The following is a 14798-nucleotide window of genomic DNA, read 5'->3' as shown; positions in this document are numbered from 1 at the left end:
TGCGGAATCCGCGGTCTGAAACCGCGGAGACTGCCTTAGCCGCGGACGCACCTCCTCCGACGGGTAGAGCGTACACCCTTCCGGAGGTGGGAGACGAGGGCCCGGCCTCCGAGAGCCCCTCTGAAGGTAAGACAGCGCCGCGCGCCAGGACTTCCTGTCGGAAGGGATGGACAGCCCCCCGCGAGGAGACCCTGGCTTAGCTGAACCTCACTTGAACACGAGAATCACTCCTGGACCCGGTACTTCTCCCGCCCACTTGCGGCCCTAATGCTGTTGTTGGTTTTTTTCTTTTCTTTTCTTTTCTTTCTGCTTTTGTTCTCGGCAGAAGATGACCCAAGACCAACCTCTGCTTGCGGTGCAGGAGGCCCTGAAGCAGTGCTTCCCGGTGGTGGAGGAGCAGCAGGGCCTGTGGCAGAGCGCGCTAAGGGACTGCCAGCCCCTCCTGCTGTCCCTCAGCAACCTGGCAGAGCAGCTGCAGGCGGCCCAGAATCTGCGGTTTGAGGACGTGCCACCACTTCGGGCTTTCCCAGACTTAAAGGAGCGGCTGAGGCGCAAGCAGCTGTGGGCTGGCGACACTGTCTTGGACAAGTTAGAGGAGAGGCTGTAAGAGTTCAATGCCGCTCCTTGGCGGAAAAATGGGAAAACTTGGTCTTTAATAAGTGGCCAGTATCAGAAGAGAGTTTTCTCCCTTACTTGAGAGTATGATATTTGGAGGTGTCCCAACCTTCCCTCCTCTGTTCAACCTTTCCCTCCTTCCAACCCTCCGCCCCATTTGTTGCGCAACGGGACCTCTTGTCAGAAAGTCATTTTATGGCATTTCCATTGCCCCGTAAGGCATGGCAGGGGTGGCCTTAGGAGAAGTTACAAAAGGAGAAGAGAAAAGCCATGGAGAAAGCTTATTAGCCCCCCTCTACAGTTGTTTTGTAAAAAGCAGTGAGGAATTGTACTTTAAACTTCAGAGGTGCTAAGAGGCAAGGGTTTTGCCCTGGTATTATCTCATAAAATCTTTTCAGCATCTCTAACTTAACCTCACTTCATCCCATTTTGCTGGTGAGGAAACCGAGGCTCCATCAGATTGCCTGTGGTCACACAACTCGTAAATGGTAAAGCTGGGATCTAACTCAAGTTTACCTGACGTCAAGGCCAGAGTGGTCCGCTGCCACTCTGTTCTGCTATACGTTGATGTCTCTGTGCCAAGCATAGCACATCTCTAAACTCTTAGTATGCCGAACGGGAGACCCTCTAAGAGTTCTAAGTATTGAGGATAGACAAGAGGCAGGGCACGTAGGCCATTCCTTGACTAGAGCAAGAGAAGGTTCTAGTGTATACAGTCTGTGCCATAGACTACTTGGAAATGGTCAAAGATGGGGCCCTTCTTTGTATTCATTTGTACAAAATACATTCACGAAGCCTTTACGGGATGCCGAGTGCAAGGTGCTCGGAATACCGCAATGAACCAGACTTAGTTTCTTAGTTGATTAGAAGAGATAGACCATCAGTCAATTAAATTATGTTGTGGTATATTCTAAGGTACTTTTATTTCAGTTGTTGACATATTTGTGAGGATTGGGCTGTTACTTTAAGTCTATTTTTTTTTTTTTTGGCCTTCTTTTTTTTTTTAATTTTTAAATGTTTTATTTATTTTTGAGAGAGAGAAAGAGCGAGTGAGCAAGCAGGTGACGGGCAGAGGGAGAGGGAGGCACAGAATCTGAAGCAGGCTCCAGGCTCTGAGGTGTGAGCACAGAGCCTGACGCAGGGCTCGAACCCATGGTTCATGACCTGAGCTGAAGTCGGACACTTAACCGACTGAGCCACCCAGGCGCCCCTAAGTCTGTTTTTTAACTGTGAGTCAAGGCCACACGTTTTGAAAGCCCCAGTTCTAGGTTAGGGAATTCTTTGTCCTTTTGGAAGTTGTAGCCTTCTTCTTGGTGGCTGGTCCCTTGGAGTCACCAGTGGAATGATAAAAATATTTACCATAAGGTGGGCACTTTCCTACTGGGCATTTTATATGCATTATTGCACTTAGTCCTCATAAGAACCCGTTCCGCTCATTCATCCATTGAACAAGTGTTTGTCATTGTGTGCACCAGTGTCCGTGTTCTAGGTACTTAGGGTGTGCAGTGAGCAAGACAGACTATTTTTATATGTGATTGAGAATAAGTAACTTTCCGAGGATCCACAGTAGTCTGTGCCTCCGGAGCAATTTTTCCCATTGGGACATTTGGCAATACCTGGAGACATTACTGATCGTCATAGCTCGGGGAGGGTGGGGGCATGGTTTGCTCCTGTCATCTAGTGGGTGCAGGCCAAAGATGCTGCCCAACGTCCTAAAATACACAGGGCGACCTCCCCACCACAAAGAACCATCCAGGCCAAAACGTGAGTGTGCTGAGGTTGAGGAACCCTGCCTTAGGCCTTTCTCATGATATTGCCTAATACGAGACTTCTTTTCCCCCAGAACCGTCCTCCTCAAGGTGCGTGACACCGTCAGCAGCCACGTGGAGCGAGTGCTTCAGACCTATGAGCAGCATGCAGACACGATTGGCATGGACGGTGTCCTCCAGGCTTCGGTTGTGAGCCCTTCGGTAGCTGACATGTTGGAATGGTTGCAAGATATTGAGAGACATTATCGAAATTCGTATCCTTTGCACATGTTTCAGGCAGCGTCCAGAGCTGCTTCAGGAAGTCTTTCAGTTTTCGTGAGATTATACCACTACGTAGTATGGGTCAGTCAGTTCTCTTTGATCTCTGAACTTAGAGAAGAGTAAAGCAGGGCAAGTAAGGGATGAGCATTGAGTCCTGACTTGAAATAGGGTGGGCAGGAGAGGGCTCACTGGGTTAGTGGCATTTAAGAAAAGACCTAACGAGAGAGAAGGAGAGAGCCATGTGATATTTGGGGGAAGCGTGTCCCAGGTAGAAGAAACCGCAAGTGCAAAGGCCCTGTGGGGGAGAGCATGCCTGACATGTTCATGAGATAGTGCGGAAGCCAGCAGGGCTAGAGCGGATGAGGACGGGGAGCCTAACAGGAGACACGGTCAGAGAGATGGGGCTGGACCTCATAGGGCCCTGGAGGTCTTTGAAAGGATTTTGGCTTTTGCTCAGAGTGAGGTGGAAAGCTGTTAGAAGGTTTTGAGAAGAAGGATAACATAATCAGCCTGTGTTTTCTCACAGTATCACCTGGCTGAGTTCGGAGGAAAGACTTGGGGTGGTGTGGAGCCAGGGGAGCTGCAGGAATACCACCAGTTCATTGGAGTTCTGGCCCTTTTCTCTCAATTCTTTTTTTTTTTTTTTTTTTCCTAATGTTTATTTATTTTTGAGAGACGGAGTGTGAGCAGGGGAGGGGCAGAGAGAGAGGGAGACACAGAACCCGAAAGGAGGCCCCAAGCTCCTTGCTGTCAGCACAGAGCCCAATGCGGGGCTCGAACTCTTGAACCATGAGTTCACAACCTGAGCCGAAGTCGGCCGCTTCACTGACTGAGCCACTCAGGCGCCCCTCTCATAAGTCTTGCCTGAATCCCGCATCTCCGCTCTGGCTTCAGTTTCTGCCTTCATTTGAGTAACTCCCCAATTCGCCCTTCATTCTCATTTCCAGCCTTGATGTTCAGCTTCCTGCAGCTGCCTCCAGCCGGGTCGCTCCTGGGAGCACAAGCTCCTCGGTCCCGCCGCCACACTCAGTCCCCTTTCCCTCCAGGTGTAGGATCAACCCTGTGTGATCATTGTGTGGGAACTCCAGCAGCCCCTTCCCCCTCTCCCTCTCTCTTTCGTTTTTCACTGCATTGGTGGCAGCTGTGGCGGTGGCAGCTGTGGAGGCAGTGGGACAGCCTAGGCGGGGGAGCAGTAGCCGCAGCCAGTGTTACTGAGCGCTGACTATGTGCCAGGTACTCTTCTCCCAACGTCCACACGGCCGCCTGTCAGGTGTTTTGATTCCTTTTTCTTGGCGCTTCTTGTATTTTTCTTCTCTATCTGCACTGCCTCTTCCATAGTCTCTTGCCTCTCGTGAGGCCCCTTGATCTGTGCAGCTTCTTGACAGGTTTCTCTGTCTCTGCCTTCTTTCCCTCTAAGCCTGCTCCGGCTAGGGACCTCAACAGTAGCCTGAAGACATCTTTGTTCTGCCTGTTGCTTATGGAGGAGTTTTCGACAGCTTCCAGAATCCCCATGTGGGTCTTCGGTGCTCTTTGTATTCTGGCTCAGCCTGCCTTCTCGGCCACCTTTCTGACTGCTGCGCGTGTTCCAGCCGGCCAGATTGGAGGATTTACTCGGCCCTGAAACCATTCCATGCTTCCTCACTTCTGCACCTTATGCTTTTCTTGCCAGATGGAATCTTCCTGAGGCCCTCCAAATGGGAGGGACTCGTCACTCAACTTCTGAACCACCACAGAGTTTCCTCTTTTGTATCTCTGAGATTCTCCCTTTCTACTTTCTGGTTTTTCTGCTCAGCGTGGTGAGATCCTAGATTGTTGGGGTGATGTTTCATCCCTCTGGCCCTGTAGCACTGTGAGTGAAGAGGTGCTCAGCAAAGATGTGTGACATAGGTGAGTGCGAGAGAGCTACCCCTTACCCTTCTAGCTTCTCGTAGCTCTCCCCAGGGTATTTTTCCCTTCAGCATATTTCGTTGTCTTTTTGAGCAGTCCTTAACTTCCCGGAAGTTACCTGAAGAGAAAGTGCCTCCTGTCCTCCATCCAGTGGGGAGACTTGGCCAACATCCAAGCTTTGCCCAAGGCCTGGGACCGGATTTCAGAAGATGAACACCAAACCCTTGTACAAGGTACTGGTTTTCATTTATGCCTTCATGTCTGCTTTCTTTCTCTGTGTCTCTCTGTCTTACAGAGATGCCCTTGCAATGCCTCCATATTTTTATAAATATGATGTTTTACGTTCCCTGAAGAGGTGATATGCCACAGTTTTTCTCTCTTCCTATTCCAGATACCCTATTGAATGTTTCCTTCTTCTTGGAAGAGTAAGGAAGTGGTGTGTTTATCAGCATACTAGTGAGACACGGTTGAAGGCTGATACTGGTGCATTCTGGTATTTCTAAAGAAATGTCAGTATTGTAACCTAACGTACTTGAGAGATTAGTGCCTGGGGCCGGAGGAGTAGCCCTTGGGAGGGTTGTGTTAGATGTTTCTAATGTTGCGGCCTCCCCCTGCTCTGTCATGGTTGAAAGTACGTGGACGCCCCTTGCCCTTTTCTAGGCTCCGGAATGGATGATGGAGGCAGAGAGAATGCAGGAAAGGCAGTGCAAGAGAACACTGGGGGCAGGAGCCACAGCCACAGATGTGGTAGGGAAGGAAAGGACGGGGGAGAGAGTGGCATCCCTCTGAGCATCATCCAAAGGGCTTGGTCTGAGCTTGGTTGACACCCAGCCCTGTTCTGTGTATTTGTATCAGTACCTGATTCCCTGACGCAAGATGATTCTTCTTGATGATTTAAAGAAATAAGGGTGATATTGATGGAAGACAGTACAGATCTTCCTCGACCTATAATGGTGTTACATCTTGATAATGTCATCATGTAAGTTGAAAATATCGTGAGTCAAAAATGCATTTAATACACCTACCTACCCTACCAAATGTCATAGCTCAGCCTAGCCTGCCTTAAATGTGCCCTGAACACTCACATTAGCCGACAGTTGGGTAAAATCATTGAATACCAAGCCTGTTGTACCATAAAGTGTTGAATATCTCGTGTAATTGATTGCAAAACAGAAGGGTGGTATGGGCACGGAGTGGCTGTGTAAGTTGTGCACCCTTGTGAACTTGGGGCTGACCGTAAGCTGGGGCTCGCTGCTGTCACCCGGTGTCACAAGAGAGGATCGGACCGCGTATTGCCAGTCCGAGAAAAGATCCAAATTCAAAATCTGAAGTACGGTTTCCGGTGGACACGTATTGCTTTTGCACCATCGTAAAGTTTGAAAACTCATAAGTCAGAGTCGTCTGTCTATCATTGTCCAGCTGCTTTAGCTCCTCGTCGTCATTCAGTTTCCGGAGTCCGCCACCAGGGGGAGGTGGTGCAGCGTGAATCATTCTCAGTGCTTTGTCTTCGATGGTGTTCCTCTGTTCCCTGTCTGAGAGTTAAGTAACTGGGCATAGTAAGACTGCTAAAATGATGGGGGTTTTTTTCTGACCAAAGCTGGCACCTGATTTTCCACATCCCTCTGATCTTGGAGTAGCTGCACGGTGGGAGAAGAGCGCCCAGAATCAGGCCATCAGCGTTATTTCTGAAGCCCAGTGCCTTCATCTGTGAAATGGTTGGGTACTTCCAGACCTGTCAGCTTCCTAGGCTGTGGGAAAATCTGGGTCACTGGATGTAGAGAGGCTTAATAAAGAGTGTAGATATTTTTAAAATGAAGATGACTTTTTTTTTTTTTTTTTTTTTTTTACTACAAAAGTGATCTATATGCTTTTTAAAAAATCAGAGGAAAATTGTAGGAAAAATTTTAAATGTAGAAACGTATGAAACACAAACTCCATCAGAGATATTTTGATATATGGCTCTTTCTGTGTCCATATCCACAAATTAAAAAAAAACCCACAAATGTGGCATCATTGATATATACTGTTAAATAAACTTTTTATTTTTTTAATTATTATTTTTTTAGATAAACTTTTTTATTATTTTTAAAAATTTTTAATTTTTATTTATTTTTGAGAGGAAGAGCATGAGCTGGGGAGAGGCACAGAGAGAGGGAGACACAGAATCTGAAGCAGGCTCCAGGCTCTGAGCTGTCAGCACAGAGCCCGATGTGGGGCTCGAACTCACAGACTACGAGATCATGACCTGAGCTGAAGTCAGATGCTTAACTGACTGAGCCACCCAAGTGTCCCTAGATAAACTCAAAAAAAAACTATTTTAGCCATCTTTTCACTTTCGTATCTCTAAAAATAGCTCAACACAATATACACCAGGGTACCTCTCATATACAATTTTAGGAATGTATTATATCTTTTGTTTTTCCAAATCTTCATGTATTTCTACTTACAAAGATTGTACATTCTCACTGTAGAAGATTGAAGTATTACAGAAAGTGAAAATGCACAGTGTCTACTGTTTTTAACAATATGGTAGACGTTCTCCCAGGAATTTAAAAAATCTATCACATACGTTAATAATCATAAATAAAACTTAAAAGACATTTGGGTGTCAGGCCTTATGATGTGCTCTGGAGACAGATGAAAGAGATCCCTAGAAAGGTTTACGGTTCAACCAGGAAAAGATTTAAACCAGTGTTTCTCAAGCTTTAACGTGTATAGAAATCACTGGGCTCTTGTTAAAATTTAGACCCTAATTTTGTAGGTCTGGTGGGGGGCAGCGCCCTAGATTCTATGGGAGCGGTGGGGTGTTCGTTCTGAAACTAGCTGTTAAGACTGCAGCCTCCATCTTGGTCCATCACTCCCTCTTGGATCCCTCAACGCTGGGAGAAGTCAGCTGCAGTGTTCCAAGTCGGCCCTGTGGAGAGCTTGTGTGAGAGACCGATGCCTGCCAGCAATCGCGTGACTGAGCTTGGAAGCAGAACCCCTGCGCCCCTGTGACTTAAGCCTTCTGGTGAGACCACAGCCCCAGCTAACAGCTCGACTACAACTTCATGAGGACCTAAGACAAAGGCAACCAGCTGAGCTGTGGCCGGATTCCTGACCCATGGAAACATAATAAACGTTCGTTTTAAACCATTAAGTTTTGGGGTAATTTGTCGCATAGCAATAGATAACTAATATAACGAGCAAATGGGTTTTTTTGTTTTCTCCCAAATTTTGTACAAACTGTAGTATACTGTGTACTCAGCTTTGCACCTCTCCCCCTTGCCCCAATTACTGTATCTCGAAGATCATTCTATGTGAATACATAAAGAGCTTCCTTAATTTTTTCTAGAATAGTTGCATATTTTTCTGTTGTTTGGGTATACCATAGTTTATTTAAGTAGCCCCTTACCGACGGACATTTAGGTTGTTTTCAAAGTCTTAGTGTCTTACGGGTTTCCACCACCTTCCTGTACTCCCACCCCCGTTCATTATGCCTGTTTTCCCTGGAATTTTTCAACTAGCTAATCCCACTGCACCGGCTCACCCCCAATAAAGAAAGAAGTCTGTTGGTATTTTTACTGGACTCCTATTTAACTTCTAAACTAAGCAGACTCATAGCAGGAATGCTTCCAGTGATCCCTCCTTAAGCATGCCATAGCATAGGGGTTGAGATATTAGATGGGAGCTCTTTTCTGTTTCCTTTAGTTGGGGAAATAGACTTGGGGGTCAGAACCCCTTCCCTGTCAATGAGACAATCTGTTGGGATGAAATGAAGAATTTAGGATTCTTTCTTTCCTGTCTCTACCGCATCCACATTTAGAATTTGACCTCAAAATTCTCATGGTGGAGAAGGGGTTTTTCAAAGCCGGTGGGATCATCCTAGGCTCTGAAGAGGACTTCTGCCCTGCCCGAAGAGTGTCCAGATTGCATGGTGACTTCATTGTCTGACTTCAGTGTGGATGATAGGAGCCAGGTACCATCCCCAGCTGTCCGAGTGCTGAGTTGTTGTCGGTCCCTTCTCTCTCTGCACATTCGCCTGGGAGGGCGTGCATCTAGAGGAACAAGCTCGGGGAGGAGAGGAAGATAATACACTTGGGAAAGTGTGCTGAATCGTGAGTGACCCAGACCTGGGTTCAAGTCTCAGCTCAGCCTCTCACCAGCTAGTCTTGGGGAAATTCTCTCTCCTCTACAGTTTGTTCGTTTGTGTAATGGAGATGACGGTATAGGTCCTTACAGGACCTAAGTGAGAGGAGACATGTAAGGGGTTTGGGTAAATTTGTAAACATGTAAGGGGTGGAAATTTACTACAGACTCTGAGTCACCTAAACGGGTAGCTCTGTGATCCTCTTTAACACAAGCCGTGAAACAAGTAGGCTCTGAGACCTGGTGCATTTCGTAAGCTCCCGTGGCTTATCACTGACATCGCCACATTTTGAATCAGGGTTTTCTGGGCTCTGATGAGAGGAGTCTTTTCCCTTCACCACCATTTCCCCTCTGCTGCAGAGGGCAAATGCACCCCAGCCACCCACTCAGCTGTGACAAGAGTTGGGGGTCCTGCATGGGACAGGATTCCACGCAGTGCTGACCCCATCAGGTGCGGCAGTGGCACATGAAAGCAGGCAGGGTTCTCTCTGGGTGGCCGTGACCTTGCCAGTTAGCCCCCCTTCTGGACCCATAGCCGGGAGGGCAGGAGTGAGTCCCTAGACTGTGTGCCAGAGTCCTGCACCTTTGCCCTTAATGCCAGGGCTGGGAGGAGATAGCCAGTCCTTAAGGAATGATGGGTTTATCTTCCAGGCACTCTCTCTCCCCATCATTCCTGAAACGCCGCTTGGTTTCTATAGAGTGCAAAAGAAAGCCTTTTTTTTTTTTTTTTTTTTTTCCTGAGACTGGTACCTGGTACAGCATATTAGGGCCCCAGCCCCAGAGATTCTGATCTGGCCTGTGTGAGGAGGGGCTAAATGCCTGCATCCTTATCAAGCACCTTTATTCTATTGCAGGGTCATTCTTTAAGAAAGAGCCTTGGGGGGCACCTGGGTGGCTCAGTCAAGCAGCTGACTTTGGCTCAGGTCATGATCTCGCAGTTCGTGAGTTTGAGTCCCACATCGGGCGCTGTGCTGACAGCTCAGAGTGTGGAGCCTGCTTTGGACTCTGTCTCCCTCTGCTCCTCCCCTGCTCGCTCCCTGTCTCTCTCTCTCTCAAAAATAGACATTAAAAGAATTTTTTTCTTTTTTTTTTTTTAAAGAAAGAGCCTTAATCCAGGGCCGCCTGGGTGGCTCAGTTGGTTAAGCGTCCAACTCATGTTTTCAGCTCAGGTCATGATCCAGTAGTTTGTGAGCCGGAGCCTCGGGGTGGGCTCTGTGCTGACAACAGAGCCGGCTTGGGATTCTCTCTCTCCCTCTCAAAATAAGTAAATAAACATTTAAAAATAAAGAGAGAGAGGGAGAGAGAAAGAAAGAAGGGAGAGAGAAAGAAAAGGAAGGAAAGAGAAAGAAGGAAAGAAAGAAAGGAAAGAAAAGAAAAGAGAAAGAAAGATGGCTTTAATCCTAAGAAAAAGCAGCAGAGAGAGAGGGCTGGGAGTAACTTCTGCGTATGGCACCTTATAGTCTGCCAGATCTGTATTCATTCCTTCAGAGGCCTCCCTGCGTGCCCAGCACAGAACTGATTGCTGGGGATACAAAGAGACAGAAGTACATGGTCCAGCGGGCCAGGCAGATAGGTAAGCCCATGTTAGAATTGCTGTCATAAAGGACGTGTGGAGTGCAGATGGAGAGTGACTTGATTCTTTTGGTAGGTTTTTGTGGGAGGGAAGAAAGGGGAGTGTAAGAGTAGATCCCGAGCAACCTAATCTCAGCGAGAATCTTCCCTCCAGTCTCTAATGGAGAAAGTAACCGGGGAGGGGTGAGCATGGCCCGCTTGTCGTCATGTGAGCAGAGAGCAACCCTTCCCGATTCTGCCGTGGGCAGTAGTTCTTAACTTGCACAAAGAGCCCAGACTAATAAATCCACCACTCAATTGCAATCCCCACAGCGCGTTTATAGGCAGCAGCTGACTTTTATCAGCTAGTTTGTTCTTTCATATAAGCAGGGTTTTATGAGGGTCTCCTGAGCTGGCTCGTAACGTGGTGAAAGTCTGCAAAACTCAGCCATAAATTCCCAGCACCTGCCAAGCAGAGGATGCTATTTTCCAGGCACATTTTGTCCAGCTGGTGGCTCTGTCCCCTTGCCCGGTTTGCATTTTTGCACTTGTCTCTTTAAACTTGGATTTGTTTTTCAGCTCTCTGCGGCCTCTTTAAAGGCAACTGAAAAATGAGGGGTAAGGAAAAAGAACTAGAAAGTTACGTCTGTGCTAAAAATTACCCCTGGCTTATGTTGCTCTGAAAGCTGGTTCTGATCCCACTGCTGAAACAGAGACATCAGGCTTCCCGGCCACACGAACCCCAGGGCGGGGGACTGGAGGACAGTGCCAACCAAGCCCGTTATTAATATTTTGACTCTTTCCTGGGCCATCACCCTTTGTACTCACCATCCTTGGTTGTCAGTTCCGTAAACTAAAGGAATAGCTCCAGACGCCTTTTTCCCAAATGGGGAAAAAAAAAAAAAAGGCATGACATCTTTTCCCAGCACTTCGAACTCCCCCAAGACAGAGATACAAGTTGAATGCCCTCCCTCCTCCAAATAAGGCAAGACCTGGACGCTCTGAAGATGCTGGTTGGCCGAGGTGGACCGGGTTACTCGGGAGAGCTACAAATGCCCCAGCGGAGCGTGCTGTCCGTCTAGGAAACATTGAGTGTGGCTCCAGACCTGTTCGTCTTTATGTTTGCAGCTTCTCTTTGTTTTGGTCAGGAGGTCATCAGGGCCGAAAGAAGACCCCTGTGGCTGCCCTTCATACGACTTCCTCCTTGGCTCACTTTCCCTCGATCCCACTTCAGGGTGGCTTCATGGACATGTGACCTGTGCATCTAAGGGTCACCCGCCTTGGCTAAATGCTCTGCCGTCACCTGCTGGACATTCTTAATAGCTTTTGGACAAGAAGGGGGGATTTTCATTTGGCACTGGGCCCTGCAAAGTATGTTGCTGGTCCTGCCCTGCTTCCTCCTAGTAGTAGCTCCCTCAGACCTGTGGACAGACCCCCTCTCCTCCCAAGTCCGAGCCTGCGCAGAGCAGATGACTTATCCATCAGTGAGGAATCTGGCCTTGCTCCGCTCCCAAAGGCTCCTGTTACCCGACCTTCTGGTTACAGGCCATCCCCATCATGTGACCATGTCTTCAAAGGTCCTGAAGAGGTGCTTCCCAGTCCCACTCAGCTGCTCCTGGCCCATTGTCACCTTTCAGAAATGATTTCTGGCTAATGCACTCCAGCAGGAGGTAGTAGGGGGCCAGGGGCACCCTAGGGCCAGATGATGGAAATCAAACAGGCCAGGAGTGGACCCCCACCCCGACAAAGAGCCACAGACCAGGCCAGGCAGAGCATCCTCCCTCCCCCAACCCCGCCCGGCGTGGGTTTCCAGATCCACCCGGCATTGCCACACCAGCGGAAACGGCGGTTGCTGCCCCAGCCAAGCCCTAGGACTGTGGCGACAACCCCGAATGGGCCCAGCCACCACATCAAGGACACAGCTCCGCCCTCCTCTCTGCACCCCCCCCCACCTCAGGCTTCCCCGCCTCTCTCCTTCCCAGGAACCCAGGGCGTAACCTCTGCTTGGGATCAGGGTCGGTCATGGGCCTCTGCAGCTGCTGCTGCAGTGTGGGGGAGAAGGTTCTGGACCAGGAGTGGGGACGTCTGCTGCTCACCCCTGGGGGACCTGAGCAGGTAACTTGACCTCTCTGGACCCCACTGTCTTGATCAAAAGAACAAAAACACGGTGGGGTGGACAAAAGTTTCAACTTCGTAGGGCCACTGCAAAAAAAGTAAATGGGCTGATACATGAGGAAGAACTTTAAATTGTATACAAGTACAAGTCATTTTCCTCTGAGAAGTGCCAGGGTGTAATGGAAAGGATTGGGGAACCAACAAGAATAATCCTGTAATTACTATTTACTGAGCAAGCTCTCTGCTTCATGCTTATATCGAGAGCTTTGTATCCATTATAACAACCCCGTGGGGTAGGCACTGGTTCCCTAAGGAGCCGGATTTAGGAGGGTCGTGTGATTTCTCCAAGGTCACACTGCCAATCTGCGATTTTCATCCTTGACGAGCCCCAGTATTCAATCTACTGCATAGTCGTCTGAGACAGACCTGGCGGGGTGTCCCTGGTCAAGTCATCTAAACCTCTCCGTGCCTCAGTTTCCTCCCCTGGGCAACGGAGACCATTATCTCCCTCTGACAACCACCAGAACAAAACAAGCCCACGTGTGGAGCACAACCAACATGGTGCTGGGTACATCGTCTCTCCCTAGCAACTCTCGCCTCAGAAGCTGCTCGGGGCCGCATGGTGGCTGACACCAGCCCTGAGCAGAAGTTCCCAGCACGGGCCTGAGAGTCCCTGAAGCAGGCAGGGGTTCTGGTGACTGCTCGGTGAGGGAAGCGTTGCTCACATAGGAGAGGAAGGTGTGTCATTTCCTGGCTGCACTTGGCGACACTTCAGAGGCAAGGGCGGTGGATGTTGAGACTTCCCCCAGCCCAGAGCGATCTGGGGACCTGCCTCATTTCTGTGTCTATCCGCTGAAGTCACCGTCATTCTCCGTGAGTTACCAAAGATGAGGATTCCACGCCACTGCATGGGGGCAAGTGCACCCAGTGCAGGGAGCCCCGTGGACGTGCGTGAGCATAACCAGTGCCAGTGACACACGCTGTGGACCCTCCGCTTTGGTCCAAGGTATGGGATCCGAGGGCACTCCTCCCCCGTGGAGGACTCTAACCTAATAGCTTCCTCCAACTCACCACCCCTAGGTCTGGCCGCAGGGGCCAGCAGGAGACTGGCAAGCCCTGGAGCTGCCATCATTTATACCCTGTGTGTAACTCTGACCGAGTCAGGGAAAACAGCCTCTCCATCGGCGAGGATTTAAGAATTTAGACCAGGGGAGCCTGGGTGGCTCAGTCGGTTAAGCGTCCGACTTCGGCTCAGGTCATGATCTCGCAGCCCGTGGGTTCGGGCCCCACATCGGGCTCTGTGCTGACAGCTCGGAGCCTGGAGCCTGCTTCGGATTCTGTGTCTCCCTCTCTCTCTGCCCCTCCCCCCCTCTCAAAAATAAACAAACATTAAAAAAAATTTAGACCAGTGGTTCTTATTCTTGGCTGCACATTGGAGTCACTTGGGGCACTTTAAGAAGAGCCAATGCCTGCATCCACCCCCACGATTCTGGTTTAATTGGCGGGAATGCAGTCATTTTAAAAGCACAGCCCTCTCCCCCATGACTTTAATACGCGGCAAAGGCTTGAGAACAACTCATTCATTTAAAAATCTGTCTTTGAGCGTCTACTGTGTGCCAGGTGCTATGCTGGGCTCCAAGCTGAACTAGAGTCTGGACCTCTACTTGCATGGAGCTTGCATCCTGGTGGGGAGTGACAAAGGAGGCAAGGAAATGGATAATTTTGATGGTAAGAGTAATGGAATAGACTGACTTGGGGAGGGGCCAAGAGGGGCAGAGAAGGCTTTCTGAGAAGGTAACGTGTGCACAAATGAAGTGAAAGAAACAGATGCGTTATCTGGTGCAATGGTTCTCAGAGTGTTGTCTGGGGACTCGGGCCCCTTTCAGGGGATCCGCTGGTGAAAACGTGGCATAACACTGAGGCACTGTATGTTATTTCTACTCACGTTCTCTCATGAGTGTACAAGGGGGCTTTGCAATGCCCCATGACATGTAATGACATCATTGCTCTGACAGCTAATAGGACACGTGCTTGTGCGCTCGACTGTTTCAAAACATTCTTAGATTTAATTTTTTTTTATTTTTTTTATTTTTTTAACGTTTATTTATCTTTGAGATAGAGAGAGAGACAGAGCATGAATGGGGGAGGGTCAGAGAGAGGGAGACAGAATCCGAAACAGGCTCCAGGCTCTGAGCCATCAGCACAGAGCCCGACACGGGGCTCGAACTCACGGAACACGAGATCATGACCCCAGCCGAAGTCGGCCGCCCAACTGACTAAGCCACCCAGGCGCCCCATCTTAGATTTAATTTCTAATAACCCACGTAACCCTCATAAACACAAACAGAAGCTCTTTGGGGGACTCAATTTTTTTTTATGTCTTAATCCTTTTGATTTAACAAGTAAATTACTCCGTTTTTCTTTTAATTTTCTTTTTTTTTTTTAACTTACATTCAAATTAGTTAGCATATA

At 48.9% G+C, this 14798-nt stretch overlaps 1 protein-coding gene across 2 annotated transcripts; it reads left to right on the top strand.

The window, feature by feature from the left end:
• Positions 1-21: 21 nt before the first annotated feature.
• CC1H1orf109 (chromosome C1 C1orf109 homolog) lies at positions 22-7868 on the top strand. Of its 2 annotated transcripts, XM_045476782.1 has the most exons (5): positions 28-126; positions 326-603; positions 2459-2638; positions 4647-4765; positions 4924-7868. In XM_045476782.1, the coding sequence occupies exons 2-5, from the start codon at positions 329-331 to the stop codon at positions 4959-4961; spliced, it is 612 nt and encodes a 203-aa protein (XP_045332738.1). In that variant the 5' UTR covers positions 28-126; positions 326-328; the 3' UTR covers positions 4962-7868. The 2 variants fall into 2 exon arrangements, with proteins under 2 accessions (XP_045332737.1, XP_045332738.1); XM_045476781.1 differs by having other exon boundaries at positions 22-126; positions 4647-6417.
• The last annotated feature ends 6930 nt before the right edge of the window (positions 7869-14798 follow it).

Source organism: Leopardus geoffroyi, chromosome C1 (assembly GCF_018350155.1).
Source record: "Leopardus geoffroyi isolate Oge1 chromosome C1, O.geoffroyi_Oge1_pat1.0, whole genome shotgun sequence".
NCBI classification, from domain to species: domain Eukaryota; kingdom Metazoa; phylum Chordata; class Mammalia; order Carnivora; family Felidae; genus Leopardus; species Leopardus geoffroyi.
This window is presented reverse-complemented; position numbering and strand designations above follow the sequence as displayed.